At 44.8% G+C, this 27,720-nt stretch overlaps 1 protein-coding gene across 1 annotated transcript in view; it reads left to right on the forward strand.

The window, feature by feature from the left end:
• Positions 1–27,720, forward strand: part of GALNT14 (polypeptide N-acetylgalactosaminyltransferase 14) — a 205,675-nt gene that overhangs the window by 156,741 nt on the left and 21,214 nt on the right. The window contains exons 5-8 of the mRNA XM_081904102.1: positions 1,140–1,205; positions 9,446–9,567; positions 22,345–22,432; positions 25,160–25,244. Coding sequence (XP_081760228.1) covers positions 1,140–1,205; positions 9,446–9,567; positions 22,345–22,432; positions 25,160–25,244 — 361 coding nt within the window. The remainder of the gene's footprint in view (positions 1–1,139; positions 1,206–9,445; positions 9,568–22,344; positions 22,433–25,159; positions 25,245–27,720) is intronic.

Consider the following 27,720-nt stretch of genomic DNA (forward strand, 5'->3'; position numbering starts at 1 on the left):
AAGGATGGCCTGGGGTTTTATCCTACATGACTGGAGCTACCAGGCCCAGCCCACCCATGAAGAGGGTCTCAGCTGAAGCCAGTGTCTCAGTTGAAGCACCCACAGACACCCTACTGGCCTTCCATCTCCACAACTGTTGGAAAAGCAGCGTTGGTGCTGATTTTCAGTGAGATCTCACAAGATTTCAGCAAGATCTCCCCAGAAGCTGGCAAGATCTTGTCAGGATTGGTGCCATTGCCAGCGCCGCTTGTCCATCGCCAGTGGAGGCAGGGCAGACAGCACAGCGGCATGACAGGGCGGCACTTCCTGTTTCACCAAAATGGGACGTGTCATCCCTTGGAGCAACCTTCATGGCATCCTCATGCAAAGAAAAGGGGGGTGAGTGAGCAGGAGGAAGGAGCAGAGCTTAAGTTTTTAGTGGGAAACCACCAAGTGTATTTTGCCTGACTATTTCTTAGTCTCAAGCTTGCCCTCTACTAACTGGAAGCATACAAGGCTGCTTATACCCAATATTTGCCTGTTCCCCCTTTCAATATTTTACTTTAGTCCCCCCGCCCTGGGAAAGTTCTTGCAGGTGCCTAGGGGCAGATACTCTCCTGTGATGTAATTTCCTGTGTTCCTGCAGCCAATGGGCCAATTGGTCATTTTCACCTGTGTCACATTGTTAAATTTCTTAATAGGTAAATGTAAAAGGACCCCTGACCATTAGGTCCAGTCGTGACCGACTTTGGGGTTGCGGCGCTCATCTCGCTTTACTGGCCAAGGGAGCCGGCGTACAGCTTCCGGGTCATGTGGCCAGCATGACTAAGCCGCTTCTGGCGAACCAGAGCAGCACACGGAAATGCCGTTTACCTTCCTGCCGGAGTGGTACCTATTTATCTACTTGCACTTTGACGTGCTTTCGAACTGCTAAGTTGGCAGGAGCAGGGACCGAGCAACGGGAGCTCACCCCGTCATGGGGATTCAAACCACTGACCTTCTGATCGGCAAGTCCTAGGCTCTGTGGTTTAATCCACAGCGCCACCCGCGTCCCACTCACCTGCTATTCTTTTGCCCTGAAAGTCTGTGAAAGTAAAAAAAAACAAAAAACAAAAAAACAGTTTTGAAAATGGGATGGATCTTTTCTTGTGTTTCCAAAGCGGATGACTGCCGTTTGCTGATCAAGCTACCCAAAGTGAAATGTTTGCGCAACAGAAGAAGAGAAGGTAAGAAATCAGTGGCACAGCTGAAGATGGTGAAGGGCAAAATGAATGACCTTTTTTTAGGGTGGGGGCAGGGGCTGCCTTTTGGTGTTGTGTTTGTAGCATACTTTGCTGATATACCCCTTTATAATTTACTTACATGACTTAATTTATAACTTACATTATAGTTTGCATTATAACCATGCCTGATGCAGCACTCTGTACAGCTTGAAAGTCTGTGCTCATACAGATTGATGCAATAGCAAGCAATCCATGACTGATGTGGCAGAAACATGGTGGCAACCACTAGGCCACACAGCTCCTACTGAAATTTTGACTTCATTTTCGTTGTTTTTGTTTTGCAAACGATACAACGATTTCATTCCATTAGTTATTTTTGCATATAGGCAAACAAAGTAAATGCTAGAAGAACAAACTGTAAAAATGCAGTCAGTTGAGGCAACATTCACATATATCAGTGCAAAGGTTGTAAACTCAAATGTAACTTAGTTACATCATATGGCATTGTAGTCAATGGCCATGTTTCTGTGATCAAACCCAAGCTTAACAATATATAGTTGTACCTTGGATCTCAAACGGCTTAGTTGCCAAACGTTTTGGCGCCTGAAAAATTGAAAACTGGAAGTGAGTGTTCCGGTTTTTGAACTTTTTTTGAAAGCCAAACGTCCGATGCAACTTCTGCAGCTTCCAATTGGCTGCAGGAGCTTCCTGCAGCCAATCAGAAGCCGTGCTTTGATTTCTGAATGTTTTGGAAGTCGAACGGACTTCTGGAACGGATTCCGTTCAACTTCCAAGGTATGACTGTATCTAATATCATCCTAATAATGTTAAACATAGTCAGTGTAGATTCAGACAATGCCATCATATGATTGGATATCCCATCCCCAGCTAAGATCCTTATTCTTAGTTTTGGACCAGCTGCAGTTTCCAGTCCATTTTCAAAGCTAGCCCCACGTACAACACATTGCAGTGGTCTAAACGATAGGTTCCCTAGCATGCATAAGTATGGTGAAGCAATCACCATTCAGGTAGGGTTGACAGCCTATCTGGAGACCACATGCTGGCATCACATTCCATGGCCTAGTATATAACAGGAACGTGGGTTCCAAATGCCTCTGGAATGAAAGATTCACTTAATATTCACTTAATAATCCTTCTTCCTTTCAGCGTGAGTTCTCCATCAATACATGAACAATAGTAGTCATCTTCTCACATGGCTGTTGTGGTGATAAAGAAGGGCTACAGTGAACCTTGCATTTCAGAAATGACTTCTTTGCAGAAAGTTAAATATCCCCCCCCACACACACACTTGCTGTGATTATGGGCATGTTCATGTGTCACAGAAAACCACAGTTAAAATAAACTATGGTTTATTACGAATGTGCGGTGCTGCTGCTGCTGAAATTGAAAGAGCTTTACTCCTCCTGCTACTGCTGCTCCCAGGAAACAAACCACCGTCTAGCTTAGCATGGATGTCTAATCTTGGTTTCTTTGGAGAGAAATAAACCACAAGCCCAAGCTAAACCATGGTTTGTTTCTTAGCAGTGCGACAGCAGCGGAAGTGGGGGAAGAGTGAAGCACCTGAAATTTCAGCGCCATCTACTGCACAGTCACACAAATCATCATTTATTTTAACTATGGTTTAATGTGACATTCAAAGCTGGTCTGTAACTATTCTGAATTAGGCCCATTAAATCTTGGTTACTGCTCGGGCAACCTCTCTGAACCAGTCGGAAAGTTGCACTTTGCTACAATACTAATTTGGAAAATTGAGCAGAGCCCACTGAAGGATATAAATGCTGTCCCATTAAAGCTTGCCTTGAATTAAATAATCAATAAACGCTCAATTGTGTATGTGTAATGCTTATTTATTTTTATGGCAGCAGTTTAAAATCATAAGTAACCAGCAAACAGGGCCCCGTACAACAGGAGTCAGCCTCAATTATGGTTAATTATTAAGCGGAAACTTCACAGCAGCAGAAAGGCTCGCCCTCTTCCAGCTTGAGCAAAGGTAAACTGAGGCACAGAGCAATGCCAACCATGAGGATCTCCCCATGAATCAGTGGAATATTTGGAGCAGTAAAATTCACGTCAATTCTATGTGCAACTTCCCTGTTTTGAGGGCCTGGAACAAACGGTCCTTCCCCCAGTCTTCTCCCATAAGGCAATTCCCATGGGGAATATGATCATGTGCCCTCTACAGACAGAGCATGGGTGACTTGTCCTTATTACCTGGGCTGAATAGCCTGTTAGACTGCAGAAAGCTAGAAAAACAAGGTGACCATTAGTTGTTTATGTCAGATTATAGTAAGTCACACCCTATGCCACACTGGAGGAGAAACCTACCTTGGTATATATATGAGCTTTCCCAAGCTATCATTTAGTAGCTATCCTATTCTATCTAGGGCTGTGCTACATTTATATGGCATGAAAAGGGGCTTTTACATGGCTTGAAATGTACTCTGAAAGACATGTCCATAAAGCACACAGCCAGCCACCACCAGCACTTGGTTTCCTCTTGTTTGCTGCCCCTTTTGGCATCTGCTTTAGTCATGTGTCTTTTTTAAGAACAAGGATTCTTCGGTCTTGTGTTCCAGCTAATCAGAAATCATGGTGAGATGACCTCATGTGTCATGCAGCCAGTTGGATTTGCTTATGACTGCGATAACAGCCAGGAAGCCAACCCAGAGTGAGGGCAGTGTTTCCTGTCTTCACTCTGAATGGGTGGAAACAGTTCCACCCTGTTTTGCAGCCTCTCCTCTTCTGTGGAAGAGACAAAGTCCTAATCATGTCCTTAGAGCCCATACCTCTCATGGGATTTATTCATTTTTTTGTCCCTGCGTTTATAAGTTACTTGCTTTTGCTTTCATAAAGGCTTTTGATGTCTCTGCTCTTGGTCAGGCAGAGGGTGGGCGTTTGGAAGTTATAGCCCATCATCATTACATTGACTGAAACCATAGCCTGTATTATTCTTTTCATTCAGTACTGATCCACCTCATTCAAAGGCTTTCAAATATTTTGTTCTAATTGGAGGTTTGAACTAGGCTTTTAAATTGTGCTTGATTCCTGTATGTTAGGAGTCAGTGTTGGCTGAAACCTACATTTGATAGGGAGACTGTATTAATTGCAGGCTTTAATCTAGTTTTAATTAGAAGCATTGTGGGACCACCCCTTCCCAACTTCTCCCTCTTCCTTCCAACCTTTTAAAAACAGCACAGAGGCAGATAGAGGCAGATATTTGAATGCACTACTAAGAGTAGGAAAGCTGGCAGATCCATTTATTTCCTTCCTGCCCACTTGTCTTCTGGACAAGAAGTGTGATTCAAACTAGGCTGTACCCCTAAACGATCTGATTTGCCCCCTCCCATCAATTTCCTCCCAGACAAACCAGGGAGGCCACCTATCAGAACTCCTGTTTTTCTGGTGGAATTGGATTTGTTGCATAAGTGTCTTTCGCATATCACCAGGAAACCTGTAAGGAGTCATTGCAGCACCAATGTGGAGTCTCAGCATGGCTCCTCCCATGTGATTCGAATCAGGCCCAAGAGGCTCCCATGAACAGGTTACATTAAGGTGCCCATGTACTCTGTTTTGCAGAATAGAGACCTTTCTTTGAAGAGTTCTTAGGGGACAGCCCACTATTTGAAAAAAAAAGGTCAAGTTCGAGCCAAGTCTGAAGATAAAGAACCATGGCAACATCTCAGTTTCAGTCAGTGGTAGAGCAACAGCTTTTGCATGCAGAACATCCTGGTTTTAACCCCTGTATCTCCAGGTAGAAACTCTGGAGTGCTATTGCCACTTTCCACAGGCAATACTGAACCACAGAGAGCAATGTTCTGGCTCGGTGTAAGACAGTTCCTATGTTCCTAAGAGACAGCAAGGACCTTAAAATTGCCCATCTGCACTTAGCACTTGGACAGCAAACTGAGCAGGCCTCCAGGTCACCAGATCAGAGACTTTCCCGCTGTGGTGAGATTTCTTTTATTTCTCTTTAAATTATACTAAGCATTTCTGAGTATGCATCTATACACATACATTAGCACATGCAAATACTGTGCAAATCCTCTTTTGACCTCTTTTTTTGTTGATGCATCAGTGACCACCTTTGGTGATCTCCCTTTGCCCCGTCCTTTCTCTTCCATTGTGCTTTTGTAGAGCCCAGATGGGTAGGAGGACATGGGTTTTAATGAGATGAGTCATCTTTCTCTCACAGGTACAAATGTGGCCTTCCCTTCACCACTTTCCATCCTTCTTTCCCCATTTCAGCTAGTACAATGGTGAGGCAGCTGCTCTGATTGCTGAAAGCCCTGATTGCTGCTAAAAATTGCTGCCAGGCATCTCATGACAGAGATTGTTTATTTTAAGGTGACTTAAAAAAAAAGTAATTGTGTTATTAGTTAAGGGAAACTTAACACTGTAATAATTGGCTTTAATTTGCAAATTAATCAGCCCAAGAGTTAAATGAGTTTTCTATTTAAGGAAAACTTTTAATCTGTTGACATTCCTAGTTTTCACGCAGCATTTATTACTTTGCCTACCTGAAATTTCTATTACTGCTGCTGAAAATTCATTTTCGTAGGTTAGTGTACTGTGAAATCAACATTCACCAGTAACCAAATTCTGCCAATCTGGTTTACTTCCCATCAGGGGAAACTGAATGGAACATGACTAAAACCTACCCAACACTGCCCCTTACAGACCATTTGATGGTCTCATCATCAATACACATGTCATACCTTCGATCTTTGCACCACCCTCTATTCTTGACTCTCTCTAGATATTACAACTGGATCATTAACATGTTGACTTGGCAGCGTGAAACAAATCACACTTTACATTTTGAACTTGGGTATGAAAAGGTGCACACATTTAAATAGCAAAATACACAAATGGAATTGTCGATTGTGTGTGGTTACCATGGATTTGAATTGTTAGTTTTCCCTGCAGGAAACAGAAATGTCAGTCAGGAAAGAATTAAGTCCACAGTTCCATGTTTATTGTAGGAAAAAAAACAAGTGGTTATATAAATGTGCTTGAGCATGAGATATAAATATGTTGTTGTGTGGTACTTTATTGTATCTGATAACTGATGTAAGAACAGAATATGAGCTTGCTGGATCAGGCCAGTAGCTCAACTTGTCCAGCATCCTGTTCTCACAGTGGCCAACCAGATGCCTATAGGTTTTTACTGTACTATTATCTTTTTTTAAATTGTGTTTGGATTCCAGTGCTCAATATGTTAAAAACCTTCAATAATATATAGATAGATAGATAGATAGATAGATAGATAGATAGATAGATAGAGATAGAGATAGATATAGATATAGATATAGATATAGATATAGATATAGATATAGATATATAGATATATAGATATAGATATAGATAGATAGATAGAAAGATAGATAGATAGATAGATAGATAGATAGATAGATAGATAGATGATAGATAGATAGATAGATGATAGAGAGAGAGAGAAACAATTTCTGGGGAAACTGATCCTCCAGCTCTAGGTTGGGATCCACTTGGAAGCTGATTCCAACAGCCTCTTCAATCATTATTCAGACTGGTTGTGTGGCTGAAGCAACTGGTCCACCCATAATTCATTCAATGTGGCGCCACAATTTTGTAGTGGATCTGGACTTGAACTGAGGAATCTTTGAGTTCAATACCTGCTCAGACATGGAGACTTCTTAATGGCCTTGGGCCAAGTCACCACTTAACCTACCTCAAAGGGTTGTTGTAAGGATAAGAACTCATGGACTCAGGTTCCTTGGACCAGCGTGCAATTAGCTGAGCTGAAAAGTTGGCATGCGAGTGACTGCTCTGCTGTGCCAGGATACTTGAGTGCAGATTCACAAGGCCTACTAAACATGCTATATGTTATATGAATAGGTTCCAGTTCTCACGAGACTGGCGACTATGCATTCAAATTGGCTCTAGGGAGTGTACGCTAGTTAAGATGTTCAAAAGGGGGTCAGAGCTTAAAATAGACCCGCCCCACCCCCTCGCATGTTTAAAGGGATTGCTCTATTAATACATCCAGGGAGTCTCAGCTGCAGCTTATTAGCCAGAAAATTAGAATAGGCAAAACAATGCCCGGGGTCTTCCTTTTAAAGCTGTTTGTTCTAACGAAACAGACGAGATGGGCTCAGGCGGCCTCTCTGGGATTTTTAAAAATACGTTTAATTAAATTGTATTTTAAAGATTAAGTAGATACATATAGAGGATGAATATTGCCACAGCAGGCTCTAGGGGCTATTACTGGAAACCTCTCTATGCACTCTCCCTCCAAAATCATAGTCTAAATTAATGCTTTCTAACCTTGGTTTTCAGAAATAATAAATACAAGGGAATCAGATGTGGGCTATGTAGATATTTGTAATTCTGCATTCTACGACAACTAGGTGGTTTGTTTGTTTTTAAAGTCAGATTCTGGGTGAGTTATACTACACAGTAAATTAGCAGTGCAATCCTATGTATGTTTAAAAGGAAGTATGTCCTACTGTATTCAATGGATATTACTTCTATGGAAGGATTGCTGCTTTGGCATAAATGTGCTGAGATACCAGCTTCCAGTGCACTAATAGCACCTTCTGCTGCAATGTTGTTCTAATGCTGATAGTTGTGCCTTGCTCCACATGCACAGATGAATCCAGGGGGGAAAGGATGAAACAACTGCCTGCAATTCCTTAACAAGGCTTCTAGTCCACAGCAACAATGTAGAGTACCAGAACAGAACACTACTGGGAATTTTGGGAATATCATAGTAGAATGTGAGGTTTCAGAACCAGAGAATCCAGTATGAATTATTGTATTGTGATTGTATGAGTACTCATTTTAGCTGATTTAGCAATTAAATTCCAATATGTTCATGTATTAGCAATTAGAACTCAAAAATCGTTCCCTTTTGAGAAACTGGGGGAATTATAATAAAATGCGTGATTACGTTAACCAAAGTTGTCACTCCCTGTTAGAAGGAAAGGTCACCCCCCATTTCCCTTTTACAGTGACACACTGGCTTCAGAAAAGCCCTTAACTCTCATTCCAACTGATTATAATTTGTCCATACCAATTAAAATTTTTCCCCAGTGATTAATCCATTTAACCCATAGATGATTATTCTACCGATTCATATCTGTGTCACTGCCGCCCTGTTCTTCCAGCTTCTGCCATATGGTGCCAGTTGGCTCCAAAGAGGACTTTGGAGGGTTGGACTAGACCGTTGGATCCCTTCCAACTCTACGATTCCATGACTTCAGCTATCAGTAAATGGAGAACAAGGCTGCTATGCCCCATAAACATGTTGCCCAACTCTTTGAGAAGTGATTACAGGCTGGATAGAGTAGCACACATTTTGCTTTCTGCTTCCTCTTTGAGGAAAACTGATGCTGCCTCATGCTGCTGCTGTACTCATGTCTTACTTGCAGGCTTCCTGTAGGTCATCTGGTTGGGCACTATGAGACCAGGATGATGGAATAGATAGGCCTTTGGTCTGATGCAGCAGGGATCTTCTTGCACTATCATGGTTCCCCTTAAAAACCACCAGAGGCGTCACTCAGGAGGAAATCCCCACATTTGTTTCCAGTGTTGTTTTAGGTGACATTTGGTTGGCAGCCTTTGGTGCAGTAGGTGGCCGTCGTCCTTCAGAACTAACCGAAAATGTCCGTGTAGCTATCCTCAGTTCCTCCCCCAGCAACAACCAAAAGAATTGTGTGAATTAGCCACAAATCGTTCCTTTTCAACCAGCTCTTTCATTTTTGGAGCTTGCAAAACAAAAAGGGGTTGTCATATGTCTCTAGAAGAAAAAAGTGCTGGGCGCATAAGACGATCATGACCTCTCCTGATTAGATGGGGCTGAGCATGAATATGGTAGAAGGAGCGGATGCGCATGGGGAGAAGAGTGCTTTGGTGGAGGCTGCTCCCTTAGGGCAAATGGGGCCCTGCCCTGCAAAAACCACTCTCCCCTCAGCTATCCCCACCTGCCTGTCTTGTTACTTACAGGAATTGGCACTGGCTATTGGCTTCTTCCTCCTTGGCCTCTGCATTGCCATGGTAGTCCCCAGCAGGGAGGCTCTCCCCAACATAGTCTCTGGCGCCACCTACTGTTGGCTCCTCTGCCTCCCTGCCCAATGGGCACCAGCCACCACTGCTTATGTGTGCATGTCTGGCTAGCAGCTAATTTCTTGCTTAGGGGTTCAAGGCTCTCAGACCGGCACTTGAGTTTGTGTGCATCTCGACAGGTTTGATCCGGTCCCGCATTCGAGGAGCAGATGTGGCACAGGCAGGCGTTCTGACCTTTCTAGACAGTCACTGTGAAGTGAACAAGGACTGGCTGCTGCCTCTTTTACAAAGGATCAAAGAGGTAAGTGTTCCCTGAGCAGCTCGGCAGGACTTGGCCTTTGTCAGAAGTAGCAGTGGGCCTCAACTCTGCTTACATCCAGCTTTTAGACCGGGGAGCCACTGGTGGAGGGCAAAATACTATAGGTGGGAGGTGTCTTTGAAATCTGAGCAATACAGTATTTTTATTTTTTTAAGTATACCCCACCTCTGGGCTTCAAAGTGGTTTACAAAGATTAAAACATGTGAAACGCCAAATTTAGAGCAAACATTATAACACTGAAAAATATATTGTTAATTGCATTTATGCTACAAGGGCCTCCTGAAACAAAGCCATGTTTAACCTGGCAGCTGAAGCTTGGCAAGGATAGTGCCTGCCTTATTTCTAATGGGAGGGGGTTCCCTAGTGTTGTGTCCACTTTGATGAAGGCATGGCTCTGCGGTGACTGGTCCATGGGATAGCACTAATAGCACTCCCCTAGATTATCTTAGCGATGGACCCAGGACATACGAGCTGAGGTGGTTCTTAAGGAATCCTGGGCGCCTGTTGTCCAGGGCTTTGTACTCCAGTACAAGAACCCTGAACCTTGCCTAGCAGTGGATGGGAAGCCATCTTTTAACACTGGGATTTTGCCTTAGCGGTGGTCTGTTCCCATTACCAGCATTCTGCACTAGTTGAAGCTTCCAGGCAGCCCCAAACAGAGCATTTTGCAGTAATCCAGCCTTGAGGTAGAAATAAGCTCAGCACTAGGATCATAGGAAGTTGCCTTAAACCAAGTCAGACTATCCATCCACCTCTGCCTGCCTATAGCTCACTATGGGTCTCAGGCAAAGGAAATGCTACTCGACCCTTTTCTTTGGAGAGAATGGTGACCAAACCTGGGACCTTTTTCAGCCAGACATGTCCTCCGCCACTGAGCTTAACATATATCCCGAGTCCCGATTCCTGGACTGGTATGTGGACTCAGATTCCAAAGCATCACAAGGGATCAAACAGCTGTACACTTTTCCAGGAAAAAAATAATCCAAACCCAGCTATGTCAGGGAAAAAACAACCCTGTAGTTATTTTCTAAGACATTTTGGAATCTGCTCTGTAGATGTCCAATAACATTTCCTCCTGTGGGTGTGTTTCTGATGCCTTGGCAATAAATGTGCTCAGGTCCACTTCAAAATGATGACTGAGCAGAACAGATACCCTGTCCCAGCGATTCAGTGAGTGATGTGTGTCAGATGAGGCCCAGAAGTGAAGGCCCATACTGCAGAACAAGCGAAGAAGGGGCCGTCCCGTGTGTATGCAAATTCAGTCAGCAGAGCCCCAGGGCTCCTGTCAGGGTTGCTGAGTGGTACACAGGGAATAGGCAGGCATGGCTCCAGCCAAGTTTTTAATTAGGCCTATGTTCAATTCCCAGTACTGAATGATTTAGGGGAGTGATGGCTCTTTGAATAGGGGCTGAATTTAATTTCATGCAAATTAAGCTTTAATAAATTGATTTAATGGGAATTAAATCCTGCTGGTTTTTTTCACAGCAGACAATGGCGTTCTCTTTCTGGTAAAGACGGGAACATGAGATTAAAGCTCCAATATTGTCCTTCTCAGAGAGATAAAGGCATTGCAGTTGTGTCCTCGTAGCCTCCTCATGTGGACAGGGAACCTCTCGGCATCTCTCTCTGACAATGTATCTTGTGGCTTCGATGGGCTTCCTTTGCCTCTCTTGATTGGATAGTGCCATCTGTAAAATGGGAGCAATAAAGGTTGCTCTGAATAAGTGTACACAAGAAGCTGTACTCAGAAATGACACTGAAATGTTTGCTCACTTTTACCAGTTAGCCATGGGCCATAGCACAAGGATGGGGAGCCGGTGGTCCTGATGTTGCAGAACTGATATTTGGCTGCCACCATCAGTGGTCATTGAATTGGTGGGTGCTGGAGTTAAACAATATCAGGAAGGACACACGTTTCCCATCACTGCCGTAGTAGCACATTGTGAAATGTTGCTTCCTTCACCCAAGTATATCCAAACCATAAAAGCAGGTATTCAAAGATTACTGTATTTACGTGTATCTAATGCAACATCAAATCTAAAGCACACCTCAATTTTCAAAACCCTGCAACCAAAAAAAGGTATTTGCTACGTCAGCGGTGTTTCTCAAGCTTGCAATCGAATCTAATGCGCCATCAAATCTAAGGCGCACTCTAATTTTCACGATGATTTGGCCAAAAAAGTGCGTGTGACATTCATGTAAATATGGCAAGTACAGTAAATAAGTTATCATGAAAAGTATTTCCTTTTCAGGGTCTTCCACGCTTCAGAATACCTCCCATTTGCTAGCTTCAATCTATTACTTAGTATAATTTTTGCAGCATGTTCTAGTATATGAAGCAAAACTATGTGTTTTTAAACTTCACCCAGCAGTCCTGTGCAGTAAACTAGTGACTTCTCCAGAGGCATCCAGGAAGCTGATCAGTGATTTAAACCCAGAACCATCCTTGCTCAAACATAAGACCTGGTCCTCTTCACCACAGGAGGAATGTTCATCCGATGGCATCTTGCGACAAGGCATTAATTATTTTGTCAGCACTGCTTTATGTGTCCACCGTTCTTATTTCCTGATGCTGAGCATGTTTTACTGGGGAGCAAATCCCACTGATGTCCTCTGAACTTTCTTCTGAGGTGTGTGTTTCGGAAATGGTGCACAAGCGAAGTTTGCTCTGCTTTGAGCGTGGCCCCTTTAACCTCCTTCGCTCCCCTTTTTGCACCCACCCGCTCACTCGCCCTCTTCCGAATCTCTCTATCAGAGTGGTTGACGGCGCCTTTCCCGCATGAGATGTTTGATGATTCGCAGCCAGCAGGATGGCAGCTCAAGCTGTATTTCCCTTGCAGCATTGGGAGAATGTAGCTCATGCTCAGAGCTGATGTGATGGATGAATGTGGATGCCATATGCAGCAGCGCCGTAGGAATTTCATTACATGGTTGCAGTGGCAGCGGCAGCGGTGGGGCCTGAATGAAGCACAAAAGCAAAACGTCACCTCTGTTAACTTCTCTTATTTGTAATTTCTCTTTTTCTTTTCATTTCCCTCTCATTTTTTTTTTAAACCAAAACCCACACAATCAAAATTGAAGCCTGCATGAATGTATGAAAGAGGGGCCAGCTCAGTGGTTTCTTGTGCTCTTAGCGGCTTGCATTTCAATGAGGAACCTGCTTTGTAGTGTCACAGATTCCACACACGCATCCCCAAAAAGTGGTACAGGATTTGTGGGAGGATGAGTGCAAAAGTAAGCAGTCTCAAGGTCCAGAGCACAGAACGCCTGCCTCGTATAGGCAAAGAGAAAGGGAGTCTGAGGCAAACAGGGAGCCTTTAAAAAAATCAGCCAGTCAGCTTGATGCGTGGTTGTGAAGTGAAAAAAAGCCAGGCATGCGTGCCTCTCATACAGCAGTTATATTGCTATGCGCTATCCCAATTTCCCAGCAGTGAGAGACTCCAGAAGTTCCAAGCACTCTTCCCCAGGGTCCAGTTTCCTTGGAACGAAAGCCAGTGGAGACTTTAAAGATATATGGTTTTATTTACACATACACAACCTGTGCATAGGATGAAGAGGCTCACAGCTTTCCCACCCCTTGCTTCCTCGTTAGGTGTACAGGGGAGCCTCAAGTCCAAAACAGAGCAAACATGTCTCTGTGTCCCCAGCTTCCAGTATCAGCCCAATTCACACACACAAATGGCACACATGCTTGGCCTGCTGTTCTCCACCCTAGGATGACGTGGGAGTTAGGGTTAGGGTTAGGGTGAGAGTGGGGTACCTCAGGTTAAGAACTTAATTTGTTCTGGAGGTCTGTTCTTAACCTGAAACTGTTCTTAACCTGAGGTACCACTTTAGCTAAGGGGTCCTCCCGCTGCCACCCCACGATTTCGGTTCTCATCCTGAAGCAAAGTTCTTAACCCGAGGTACTATTTCTGGGTTAGCAGGGTCTGTAACCTGAAGCGTCTGTAACCCGAGGTGTCTGTAACCCGAGGTACCACTGTACCTGCCTCTCTTTCCTGAAGAGCACATCACTTAGTTAATAGCTTTTGCAACCCAGCTCATTTTATTTGAGATGCTGAGCGCTTTAATTTCATTTCCAGTGTGGACTGGAAATAAACAAAGGGACCGTCATGTGAGGAGATCAAGGGGCCATATGCCTTAGATGTACATTTGTAGCCTTTCAAAACTACTTTGTTCCACTTTGCCTTTTTTTCAGGTCCTTGAGTAAATGTTGATGGGACAGATGAACGGTTGTGTGCATGTAAAATAGATATTTCTTTTCTTTTCCTATGCCCACATTTCCCACCTTAAAGGTGGGGAAGTCTCACACCTGCGCTATCTTACTTCCAGGCGAAAATTACACCCCGTCTCTTTTTTTTCTTTTTTTTTGCCAGTGTCAAACCGTGTTTGTTCAACTGTATTAAATGTTAATGCTGCCACCTTCAGCCTGGTGCTGGAAAGGCGACTCATTTTTGCCTGCCACGCTCTTCTTCCTCCCATTCCAAAGATTAATGGTCTTCTCTTAATTTGTGGCTTGCAGGAAACAGTCCATTTCGGCTTAATAAACTTCTGCGCTTCAAAGAGATCAAGAACCCAGAATGCATTTGAATCAGCAACTGCCCCCCCCCGCCCCCCCGCAACCTGCATCATGTCACTTTCCATTTTTCATTCAGCAAAACATCTGTTTAGCCAGATTTCTAACGCATGGCAAGCGTCCAAGAAGCAAAGTGTACTCGTGTCTTTGTGTGTGTAAGCAGGGGAGGGTGTAATGGAATAGTAAATTAACGCTGGGCATCAAACCCCAAAGACACTTTAAAAGAAAAGTGTCTCTCGGGCAAAGTACACATGACAGATACATATTTCTCTGATGGATACGCGAGGTGACAGGGTCTCCTTGAGGTTTTGTTGATGCTTGGATTGCCTGGCTGCATCTGCATAGAGCTCTGCTGTTCGTGGAGCTGAATCCCGTATGGGAGAAGCTTGCAGCCTCCGTTTAGGACCTGGTAGAAGGGGGTCCTGTTCAGTGAAGTGCAAGTATTCATTCATTTACTCGTTCGTTGCACTTATATCCCACTTTTCCATCCAAGGAGGTCAAAGGGGCATGAATGGGTTACTTCCCTCCTCATCCCATTCTCACAACAACCCTGTGAAGGTAGGTTAGACAGAGAGAGAGAGAGAGAGAGAGAGAGAGAGAGAGAGAGTGACTGGCCCAAGTTTAGCCAGTGAGCTTCTGGTCCAAGTGGAGAATCGAACCCTGGTCATCCAGGCCCTACTCTAACCACTACAAAATCCGTCACTTTTGGTTTCTTTCCACATTTTACTTCAGTTTGCTCTTAAAAAAAGAAAAGTTCCTCACAATAGCTTGCCAGCCTTTTGAATGCACATACACACATTTTTGTATTTTTCCTAATATACACATTTTCCCCTAATACAATGCATTTTATGTTATCTTCACTAATATTTGCATTTTTAAGCACACTTTCACCTAACATACACCTTTTTTCAGATGGAGAACTACACCACTACATTCAGAACCCTGCAAATTTTGCAGGATAGATTTGTTTTGGATTGCAAACAACAACAACAATTTATTATTATTTATACCCCGCCCATCTGGCTGGGTTTCCCCAGCCACTCTGGGCAGCTTCCGACAAAATATTAAAATACAATAATTAATCAAATACTAAAAGCTTCCCTAAACGTATTGTTTGGGGAAGCGAGAATCATGATAAACCAAAATGATTTTCTCCCATGGCTGTGTCTCAGCACTCCACTTCTACAGAGACCTTATTTTATGCAATTCGGCAGCAGCAATGGGAACACAGGAGACCTCAGGAAAGGTGTCAATGTTATCCCCTTCTCCAGCATCTCTCTTGGCCTCTCAGCCATTAATAAAGGAGCCAGGAGCCACCATCCACCTGATGTATGGAAGGAGAGGCCTCAGTCCCTCTTGACAGTTACTTCTGGTGCTGGAGGGGGCAGCTAGGGGCGGATGTCAGGACTCAAGTCCTTCAGTCCAAGAGAGCTCAAAATAACCACCCAGAAATGAATAGATAATGGAGGCAGAAGCAGCACTTGGGAGCGCATTTGTTTGTGGAAATGAGCGGCTTTGACTAAATGAATTTGTGTCAGATAAGGGGGATGTCCATTATCTGTAACTGGGAGAGCATTACAAAGCAGAAGTGTTAGCTTGCAGGGGAATTCCACTTTCTTTAGCGCAGGTACGGATTTGTGCCTCTGCATGCATGTCTTGTTTTTACTTGGAGAGCTGATGTGTCTACCATTACCAATTTGTTTTAGCCAAATAACTTTCCCCTAAAATGTAATTACAAGGCCCAAGGCGTTTTTACAGAAGGAATCAATCTTCATCACCTGAAAACAGGCTTTTGTTAATGTCATGGTAATGAGCCAATGGATGGCGATGTTCCACTATCCACACACACACACACACACACACACACACACACACACACACCACTCCTGTTTTTCCCGTTTGAAGAGAGATGGTGGGGAGTGGAACATGAAACTATATAGTTTTGCATGTATCCAGCTTGAAGGAAAGATGCTAAGCAACCTCTTCTTTCTTCATTACTTCCTCTTCTCCGCCCTCAGCTATCTGAATATTGTTGCTCCAGCATTGATGACTATTATCTGGGGCAATCACAAGCCTGTAAAGCTAGATAATACTTGAGCATTTGGGGGCCTTTTTGTTGGTAGATTAGAACCAGGTAACGTTGCAAAAGAGAATCAAGGAGGTTAGTTGTGCTGCCCTTTCCTTCACAGCGGAACAACTTCTTGTGCACCTTTTCTCTGGGGGTGATTACTGCTGAAGTGGCAGCTGAATGGATTTCAGGAAATCTAAGGCCAGATCTATATAGATTGGGAAGCCCTTATCAGTGTAGGACTTGAACTTCCATCTCCTCCAACCTCTCTCCTTGGAGAGAACCTCAAGCACGTTAGTTGCTGTTGGTTTCTTGCAGGATATCGAAGCCACAGACTGAGCTGCAGAGAACATAAGGAGCTGCTTTACTCCAAGTCAGACTATTAGCCTGTCTAGCTCTAACTTGCCATGGCATCAGACAAGGAGTCTTCCCAGTCCCTCCCTGGGGTTGCCTAAGATTGAACCTGGGGCCGTCTTCATGCAAAGAGGATGCACTGCCACTGAGCTACAGCCCTTCTCCATATGCATCATTAAATATATCTGTTATATATACTGGCCCATTCCATGAATATCATTAACATACCAGTGGTGCAGTGGAAGGGTTGTGACTCCGTGCAGGGCTGTCTTCAGCACCAGGGTGCAAAGATACACCCCCCCGATTGCTCAGTCCCAGGCATGCAGGAGGGCAGAGCCGGCCAGCCGCCTCAGTGTCTCGCTGGCTCGGTCACCCCCAAACTCATGGCACAGAGCAGCAGAAGAGCCGGCTGTGGCGCTCCAACCGACAGGCGGGTTCTTCCCCGGATTCAACTCTCAGGCCCTGGACTTTTGGCCTGGCACCCCTAAGAGCCCGGCGACCGGGTGCCCTGCACCCCTAGCGCCTATGGGTAAGACGGCCCTGACTCCATGGTACAGCACTGCATTGCATGGATCAATTCCTGGCCTCTCTTGGTGGGACTCTCTTCTGTATGGATCAGGCTCTGTATATATGCAGGAGAGGAAGAATGAGAATACAGTGGTACCTTGGTTCTCGAACTTAATCCGTTCCGGGAGTCAGACATCCAGCATCCAAAAAATGTCCACAAACCGGAACACTTACGAGTTTGTGGTGTTTGGGAACCGATTTGTTCGGGAGCCAAGCCGTTTGAGTACCAAGTACCACTGTGCCTTTGACTTCTCCAGGGTTTTGACAGAGAGGGCTGGTTTTTTAAAATATATAAGTGATTCAGGAGAGTCGGTACTGTCTCTACACATCCAATAATTCTTACCCGAACACCAACTGGGAAGCTTTTACCTAAACATCCCAGATCCCACAGTAAAAGTTGCCTATAAACATTGCTATCAGCTCGAGCCAAGATTTGGAATAAAATATATATACTGTTCCTCTCTTCCTCTGCGCTTTTTATACAACACTGGTAGTAGAAGATATCTTTCACAACCCATTTTGGATTTATTTCCTTCCTTCCTTGATTATACTTTCTTCGGTTATCTTTTATTCCTGCTATAATGGGCTTGCTATAAAGACTCAACCTTATCTTCTAATATATGTTAAAATTATTCGAATTAATTGTCAGAGAATAAATATAGTTGTAGGAGAATAACTCCTGCTGTAGGGGAATTAATTTTAAGAGAATAACTTTTTTATGGTAATTAGAGTTATTTAAACTTTAAAAGATTGTGTGGGTTAGCTGTAGGTTAGTTTTATACTGGGGGTGGGGAGAGTTTATGAAGAAAACATAAGGCACTTCCAGCCTCAGGCTGAAGCTATTTGCTGCCTTCTTATGTGATCTATATAATCTTTGCATCTATTTTAGCCCCATGATTCTACCACCACCACAGCAGAGCCCATAAATTACAAAAAAAATGCTCAGAGAGTAGATATTATAGACATTCAAGATCATTTCAGTCTTATGTATTAAGCACAATATTTCAGTAGTTCCCAAACGTCCCCCCCTCCAAGAACTACTTGAAAATTACTGAGGACTTGCTGGCCAACCACTTAATGACTTTTTTATCTTAGCCATTGTAGTTCCATAGAATTCAAATTGTAAATGCAATAGGATAGAATATAAGAAATCAAAAAGCAATAGGAATACAGATCTCTCAGAACCAGTGAAGGCGGTGAAGGTCCTGTGTGAGTGCCTGGAGGCGGTTGGAGGTTGGATGGCGGCTAACAGATTGAGGTTGAATCCTGACAAGACAGAAGTACTGTTTTTGGGGGACAGGAGGCGGGCAGGTGTGGAGGATTCCCTGGTCCTTAATGGGGTAACTGTGCCCCTGAAGGACCAGGTGCGCAGCCTGGGAGTCATTTTGGACTCACAGCTGTCCATGGAGGCGCAGGTTAACTCTGTGTCCAGGGCAGCTGTCTACCAGCTCCACCTGGTACGCAGGCTAAGACCCTACCTCTCCGCGGACTGTCTCGCCAGAGTGGTGCATGCTCTAGTTATCTCACGCTTGGACTACTGCAACGCGCTCTACGTGGGGCTACCTTTGAAGGTGACCCGGAAACTGCAATTAATCCAGAATGCAGCAGCTAGACTGGTGACTGGGAGTAGCCGCCGGGACCACATAACACCGGTTCTGAGAGATCTGCACTGGCTCCCAGTACGTTTCCGAGCACGATTCAAAGTGTTGGTGCTGACCTTTAAAGTCCTAAACGGCCTCGGTCCTGTATACCTGAAGGAGCGTCTCCACCCCCATCGTTCAGCCCGGACACTGAGATCCAGCGCCGAGGGCCTTCTGGCGGTTCCCTCATTGCGAGAAGTGAGGCTACAGGGAACCAGACAGAGGGCCTTCTCGGTAGTGGCGCCCGCCCTGTGGAACGCCCTCTCATCAGATGTCAAAGAGATAAAGAATTACCTGACATTCAGAAAACATCTTAAGGCAGCCCTGTTCAGGGAAGTTTTTAATATGTAATGCTGTACTGTTTTTAACACTGATTGGGAGCCGCCCAGAGTGGCTGGGGAAACTCAGCCAGATGGGCGGGGTATAAATAATAAATTATTATTATTATTATTAATTTAAAATGAATATTGGTGTTTCGTGGTATGGATGTGCCATCTCCCATCGTCAACCACAGATCTACAGACATGCTGTGGCTTACCCAAATGAAGCTCATGGGCCATCGGTGGTCCACAGTCAGGTTTGGGAATAAATTCAATGCCTTCCTTTTTGATCTTGCTGTGTTTTAATCCCAAGTGAGTATCAGAATAGAGTGGTGAGACTCTAGGTTAACCTAGATTCTAGGTTAAACCCCAGGCATCCCATAATACTGGTAGTAGCAGAAGGTAAAGGTGAAGACCTCTTTCTGAGATCCTGGAGAGCAATTGCCAGCCAAGTCAGGTAAAGGGACTCCTGACCATTAGGTCCAGTCATGACCGACTCTGGGGTTGCGGCCCTCATCTCACTTTATTGGCTGAGGGAGCCGGTGTACATATTCCGGGTCATGTGGTCAGCATGACTCAGCTGCTTCTGGCGAACCAGAGCAGTGCATGGAAACGCCGTTTACCTTCCCGCCGGAGCAGTACCTATTTATCTACTTGCACTTTGACGTGCTTTTGAACTGCTAGGTTGGCAGGAGCAGGGACTGAGCAATGGCAGCTCACCCCATTCGAACCGCCGATCTTCTGATCGGCAAGTCCTAGACTCTGTGGTTTAACCCACAGCGCTACCCGTGTCCCTGCCAGCCAGAATATCTGATGCTAAACTAAATGGACTAGTCGGTAGTATAAGGCAGCTCCCTATTTTCCTTTCAGTTTGCACTGTTTAATTGAGGCATTCCAGGGCTCAAACCTTCTTGGAAATTAGGTTTTTGTCTCTCTTCATCAAGCCATGTGCCAGACACAGTTTTAGGGGCTACCGGATGTCTGCACCACAGCATAATTAAGAGAATTTTCACGCCCAGCTTCTTTTTGCAAGAGCTGATTCCCAACAGTGTTCAGTCAGCTGCATACCTGTGGAAAGGGATTTGGTCTCATAGGGAGAAGAACTTGAAGCTTTGAGCTATAACTGGAGTCTGGGCTATTTTTAAAAAAACAAAACAAAACAAATAAAGAAATAGAAAGGAAAAGGCCATTCAGAGCTGACAAAATTTTGCTGTACCACTACCCTGATAGATATTTGGGCCCTCCTCTTCCACCCATGACTATATATTAATTGAGCAATAAGAACCAAATATTGCTTTTTTAGCTGCTGAGTTTTATGATAATTTTAGGTGGGGTTTTGTGGGGTGGGGAGGTTGCCTGACTTCTTTGTAGTTTATTTATTGTTTTAATGTGCTTTTGAAAGATAAAAGAAAAAAGAGAAAAAAATTGTATTTATTGGTCTTATGGTGTATGTTAGCCACACAGTTGCCTGGGTGTTATATAAATGTAACAGTCAAATCTAATTCTTTCGAACTCTTTTCTCACAATTGGAAAAGCTACAGCAATTGCCAGATGTGGGAGTGAGGAGAGATTCTCTTGTACTGTTGATAGTGCCGTTCTAAGCTTTTCCTAACTCAGAAGTAAGTCCCATTGAGTTCAATAGGATTTCCCCACTGGCTTGCATTGAACTTTAGCAGTGATTTTGCCTTTCCTCATTGCTGACTTTATGGGCTGCATGCTCTTCAGCTGCTTCCCTTCGGTTTGTCTACTGACAGCCAGCAGAGAAATATTAAGGAAGCAGGTTTCAAAGGGGTGAGTTTGCTTGGAGGTGTTAAATTATTCGGCCAAGTATTTGCAACTCCCCTTGCAATAAAAATAAAAGCTTCTCTTCCTGTACAAAGGAACTGCTCAACAATGGATTTAGGAGAGGTTGATTGACATGGGAGGTGGTGCCCCAGCCCTCAGAAAAGACATAATAAGTTTCTTCACGTATTTTACCTCCTTGCCGCTTTCCTTTCTTGTTGCCTTTCCAATGGACTTTATCGGAGCATACTGGGAGCCTCTTCCACTTGGCTAGATCCTGCCCCTCTCCAATAATGCTGGTAGGAAGGAATTCCTTAAAGGCACAGATGATGAGCCAAGGCCTTCTGCTCATAATGCCAGAACAGCCTCATAATACCAGGGCCATTAGGCACAGTAAGGAAGTCGCCTCAGGTGGCAGACCCAGCCTCCAAGGAGCACACGACTCTCTACCTCCTGCACTTGTCAGCTTCTACCACTTACACACACACACACACACACACACACACACTGCTTGCTCCTTTTCAGGACAACGGGACATTGCCTGTTTTGCCCCAGGCGGCAAAACATTCTGGGCTGGCCCTACCTAGGCATTATATGGAATCTGTGCCCCTAAATGCAGGTGTTTGTTTGCTTTCCACAAATCACCCCCCCCCCCATTTGGGACCCTAAAGTACACCTAGAGGCTCTTGCGTCTCTACAGCAGCATAAGAATTAGCTGAGGGAAGTGCCTGACCAGGCCCATAGCATTTTTTCTATTTAAAAGAAAACTTTTCAGCTAATTAAAAGAAATAAACTGGCATCTTCTGGGAATTTCTCTATGAACAGAAATTCCTTCTGCAGTGAAAACAACCATCCCGTTTGTTTCTTCGACACTTCTGACTTTTTTGTCAGCATGTTTTGGATGATTCTCATTCTTTCTGAATGAAAGTGGGCTCCAATGGCACCACTTCCCTGAAACGATACTCCAAAAGGGCTCAGTTAGGTACCAGAGTATTCTGTCCTCTCTTTGTGTGATGACGGAGAGGTGGCAAGACTTGCTGTAGAATAGGACAGCTCCACCCTCAAATTGGCAAAGATGGAGAGAGTGTTGCTCTTTGTTTGCAACATCGCAAACATTACCCAGTGCAATATCCACAATATCCTGTGATACTCATGAAGAAACAAAGTGCACTAATCTCAAAAGCACAGTGTAAAAAAAAAAAAAAGGTTTAATAGAATCGAACCAATCTGTTGTGAGCTGAAAAAAGTTCTTCTGCATCTGATCCTTCATTTTATTGGGTTGGGATGTTGGTATTCTCTTCCCTCCTTTCACAGCCTTCTGGCAAATTGCAGGGAAAGTCCCATTTTCCCAAGTACAACTTTTAATGCCTTCCAGGACTGGGAAATGCAATACCCTTGCAGCGTAAATGTAATACACAAATATATTTATTGTACTTTCATCTTTGTTATCAGGACCCAAAGCACGTGGTGAGTCCAGTTATTGATATCATCAACCTGGACACTTTTGCTTATGTGGCAGCTTCTTCAGATCTGAGAGGAGGTGAGTCTGCAGTCACCTGTACACAGGTAAATGTTTAGGCCAGGGGCCACTAACACGCTAACTGGTGCATATGAGATATTAGCAGGTGGGGTACCGTGCTTGCTATGCCTGGTTCAGGCAAGTGCATGAGCAAAGTCACTAGAGGGGAATAAGAAGTATAGAAACATAGAATTGTCGGGTTGGAAGGGACCCTGAAGGTCATCAAGTCCAATCCCCTGCAATGCAGGAAGTCCTGAGTGAAATGTGGAGTACAAGTGTTATATTTATGTACTTGCATTGCTTGCTACTGCAAGACGTAATGAAAGCCACCAACCTGGTTGTCATTAAAGGGAATTTAGACTTGCTGAATTATTCGTATGTGTCAGGGTTTCAGGGAGAGAAGAGCAGATGGGGGAGGAGACAGAGAGCGAGGGGGAAGAATCCCAGAGAGATGAGGAGGAGGATGACGATGACCAAAGATCGTCCATGAGTTTGTCCAGTGAGTCAGAAGACTCCCAGAAGGGAGCCCCCCTGGTCAGACCAAAGGGGGACCAAGGGGGAAGCAGGGAGGAACAGGGGAGCGAAGGGAGAAGCCTCAGTAGGAGTAGGACACAGGAGCCAGCTTCTCAGCCGGAACGGAGTGAAGGGGGTGGAGTTACCAGGGTGTCAGAGGGAGCAGAGCGTGAAGGAGACAGGGGGAGAAAATCGGAGCAGGACGCTCAGCCGGAAGGGGTGGAGAGTAGCACCGGGAGCAGTGTAGCGGTCGAGAGAAAGGTCAGAAGCAACGTACGCGCGCCAAGTTCAAATGTAGAGGCGCGCGGAAGTGAGGAGAGCCCTGGGGAGGAGCCCGGCCCCAAAGCGAGAAGGAGGGGGGCGGAGGCGTCAGAGGATTCAGCCTCGGGCGAGTCCCGGCGAGGGGGAACCCAGGGGGGCAGAAAGACCCTGCGGAAAAGGAAGGAGAGGAAGAGGTGGTCCAGCACAAGCCTCTTAAATTGGTGCCGAGGCGGGACAGATTCAGAGGGTACTTCAGCGATCTAACGGTACAGACGTAGAGTCACAAAGATGGAATGTAAACGCAACCATGATCTTCAATAAAGACTTTCTGTAAATAAACCGGATTGGAATTGGGTCTCTTGTGAGCTGGGACCAGACGGGTGGCTCTGACAGTATGTTATTCTCGAAGGGGGGGGGAGGGAAGCTTTCAGGGGCTACTATTCACATTCCACCTCCAGAATGAGAGACAGCATGTCTCTGGGGGAAAAAAACTTGCAGGGAATTTACAGTAGGAAATGGATATTTGTAGGTGTTTGTGTAAGAACGTTAAAGTTTTATGTGAAATTTTAATAGTATAATGCGTTTTGGTTTATGTTTTCAAATGTAAGTCCCTTGGGGACTTTGATTACAAGCTACTACTACTACTACTACTACTACTACCACTACTACTACTACTATAATAATAGGCATCTGGTTGGCTGCTGGGAGAACAGGTGCTGAACTCTGGCCTGATCCAACGGAGCTCATGTTCTTAATGGAGTCTGTATGACCCAAGACGGCTTTGGTTTTCTTGCAAAATCCATGCTGGGTTTTTGAAAAACCAGTTTCATTGCTAATCAGTTAAATTCTCCTTGAAACCCACCACTGCATTTGGGCTCCTTTTAATAGTCTGTGTGTAATAAAGTGAGGCTGATGTACAGCTGGGGAGAGAAAGAGAAATATACCAACTGCTGTGTGTGACAGAAACTTCCGACCAGGTGAGGTGGAATTTGTACGTGAGCTTCTCGGCAGATGGGATGCTACTTCTAATAGGGATGGGGGCAAGGAGGTGACAAGGAGGTCAGGATAGCACCAACTAGATTGGCTCTGCCACCTTTCCACTGCACCAGCCTCCCTGTCATCTCATCCTTCCCCTGTAAGCAACAGCGACTCGCTTGCTAGAAAGTCAGCATAGCAGCCCTGCTCCACCCAGCGAGCCACTTCTAATGTGTAAGCTACCACAGATCTCACAGTTCTTTCTCATTAGATAAAGATGTATTAAACAAGTGCTTTCTCTCCTGCAACGGGGCAGTGTAGGCTGCCAGGAATGGATAGACAAGGAAGGTCTTACCAATGTCTTTTATTCCATATTCATAGAGAGAGGCTTAGAAATGCTGCCGCTTGGAATAATGGCATTGCTCCAAGTAATCTCCACCACCCTTCTCTCCTCAATCGTCAACAGCACCACTCACCTTACAATGAGGCCATTTGTCTCCAAGCCCTTTACTCTCCTACTTTCAATGCTCTCCAGATTCTGGGAGAAGGGGCGTCTGGAATGTTTTCTAGTGGTAACGTGTCAGCCAGCTGCTCCAGCTCTGCCTTCCCCTCCTCCTCCTCCTCCTCTCCCATTGTCTCCCAAATTTGCCCCTCATCTCTCTCTGAGCTGTGACCTCCTGCAAACCCTTCTTGTAAATCTATACTGTCTTCTTCTTCTCTGCAAGGTTCAACCTGGGGAGACGGTCTCCACCGTTCCTCCTCTGTCCAGTCCCTGACAGCTAACGCAAAAGGATCTATAGACTGGATATTAAGGCTGTGACTTTTCTTCTTTGGCAATGGGAAGATGTGAAATCCCCTCCTGGATAAGACTAATCGCCGTGTTGATTATCAACATAACTCATGCAATGATATTGATGCAAAGCAGCTTGGCGACGATGGGTCCGTAGTTGGAAGCACCATCTCTAACTCCTTTGTTCCCGCTGTTCACTTCCTATTTAGGGTTTGACTGGAGCCTGCATTTTAAATGGGAACAACTTTCTCCAGAGCAGAAGGCAAAGCGGACAGACCCCACAGAGCCCATCAAGTAAGTGACAAGGAAGAAGGTAAAACAGGGGTGACAAGCACAGATCTGCGGAAGAGAGGCAAAAGATACTTTGCTTTAATGCTGTGGTAGGGAACCCTAGGCGCAAGAGCCAGCTGTGGCTCCCGAGGCCTCTCTGTCGTCGTCTTCTTGATATTCCACTTTCCCTCCAAGGAATTCAAGGTGGTGTATATGGCTCTCCTCTTCTCCCAAATATCCTCGCAACAACCCTGTGAGGTAGGTGGGGCTGAGAGTTGCTTCATGGCTGAGTAGGGATTTGAACCCTGGTCTCCTGGGTCTTAGTCCAACGTTCTCACCACCACACCACACTGAATCTCTCTGCCCAGCCTTTGGGGCTCCCCAGACTACACCCTCTCAGTAGTCTGCTCTGCACATTGCTCATGTGCTTTTTTTGCCTGGCTGGGAACTGTGTTAGTGCTGATTGCTTGCTTGGATGAATAGGGCTGTGTGTGTGTGTGTGTGTGTGTGTGTGTGTGTGTGTAGAAATAGCTAGGTTTTGTGTAGCTGGACTGCAGCTTACTGAACAAATGCCCTATTTCTCCAGTCCCTTTGTCTCTGGACCCACCCACCGTGTGGGAATGTAGGTCTTCAGGCTGAAAAAGTCTCCCCACCACTGATTTGATACATACTGAGAAATGTGTCCTATGACAGTTTGGCTCAAAGCATATTAACCCATAAGAAATTAGAAGTAGGGCTTGTTTTTAATATTTTTAATGTTTGATATCCTGCTGTGTTTAATGTGTTGGAGGCTGCCCAGAGTGGCTGGGGCAACCCAGTCAGATGGGCAGCATATGAATAATGAATTGTTGTTGCTGTTGTTTATTACTCACCCTTCTCCAGCAGGTCCCAAAGCAGGTTACAGCAATTTACGATTCAATGCTTTGCTGAAATGCATCTTAAATACACATTGTTTTAAAGATGGCATAATGATGCGTTTAAAGATGGCATAATGATGGTTTGCCACCGCTTTCCCTAACTAGGAACAAAGGAAACAGGCCATCATGATAAGAGACATAATCTTTCATATGTGCCCTAAAAGCTAGTCCAAGACATTCCATTTTTTTGAGGCTGAGCTTCAGATGTGGGACCTCCCTAATCCTAGAGTGGAACTCTACCTGCAGTGCATCCTCAGAGCTCTAGGCCAGATAGATGCTCCAAGCATTTCCCTTTATTCCTGCATCCCAGTTCTTCTTGATCATCGTTTTTGCCTCATGGCATCCCCACATTTTGACGCTGCCCCGTTGCAGGAGAGAAAGCACCATTTCTGCCTTATCACAGTCCACCATCAGAAGAATCATCAAAGAGAAAAGGCTCTTTGAGGCATGAACCAGGCTGCTGAGGGTAGGATCCGAGCTGCAAAATTAACAGCAGCTTGCCACATAGTCTCAGCCCCACTCAGTGCCACTTCTTTCCTTTTCTTCCCAGCTGATCTGGAGGGAAAGGGGGGGGGCAAATAACTCTGTTTTCAAATCAAAACCCAACTGATTACAAAGGGCTTCTTAAAAGCTCTTTGTCCTTCTGAGAAAGTGTGACTTTCTCCTTGAAACGAGGCTCCTCGCAGGATAAAACTAGGCACAGACCCCAGTTAAATAATGCCATGTAAATAACCCCCGAGTGCTAAGTGCATTTTTGGTGTGGAAGCCTGCAATCAGGACTGAAAACTTCAGGCTTGTAGGAGTGGCGCTGATGAGTGCATTAGCACTTCTGACTGACATACAAATAACAAGTCTTCTTTGAAACACAAGTTTCAAATTTTATTATGACGATTTATTGAGTGGTCTATTTTGTGTGCAGGTATTAGATAGAATAGAAGGAATCCCGCTAGGATGCAATCCTGGACATGCTTACTTGTAAGCGAGCCCCATTGAACTCAGTGGGACTTACTTCTGGGTAGATATGTATAGGATTGCGCTTTTTCTTTCCTCAAAAAATAAATGAAACGTGATACAGTACGTGCAGAGGGATTTAACAAACAAACTGAATTTACCTCAATGGCTGTAGCCTCTGGAAGCAATCTGAGTTTGAAAAAGTTGTAGAGAGGCAGCCAGAAGAAGTTTTAGCCATTTGAATTTGGGTGCATACACTTTTTTTAAAAAAACACACAATGGCGTTAGCTAGTGCAGTGCAGCCTGGTGTTTGTGGGCATGCACAATGCGGGATTAGTGGTTGTGCTGTCTGCTGCAAGAGTCTTTTATCTCCCATTGGCCTCTGCTTGTGGATTTTCAAATGAACAGAATACTAACCGACGATAGGTGTGCTCAGGCATATATGACCAATCACATAAGAAAGTGGGAACAGGGACATCCATGCAAATCCCCCCCCCCCCAGTGTCCCTATGTGTGGTGTACCCTTTTCTGTGGTGTGCAGGAAAGCTCTGCAGGGGGGCTTCTAGTCATGTTCCCTTGAACACAACTAGATTCCTCTATACACTTGTGGGCACTGCATTATCATGGTCCTC

The sequence above is a fragment of the Podarcis melisellensis genome, assembly GCF_964234715.1.
Source record: "Podarcis melisellensis genome assembly, chromosome: 3".
NCBI classification, from domain to species: Eukaryota; Metazoa; Chordata; class Lepidosauria; order Squamata; family Lacertidae; genus Podarcis; species Podarcis melisellensis.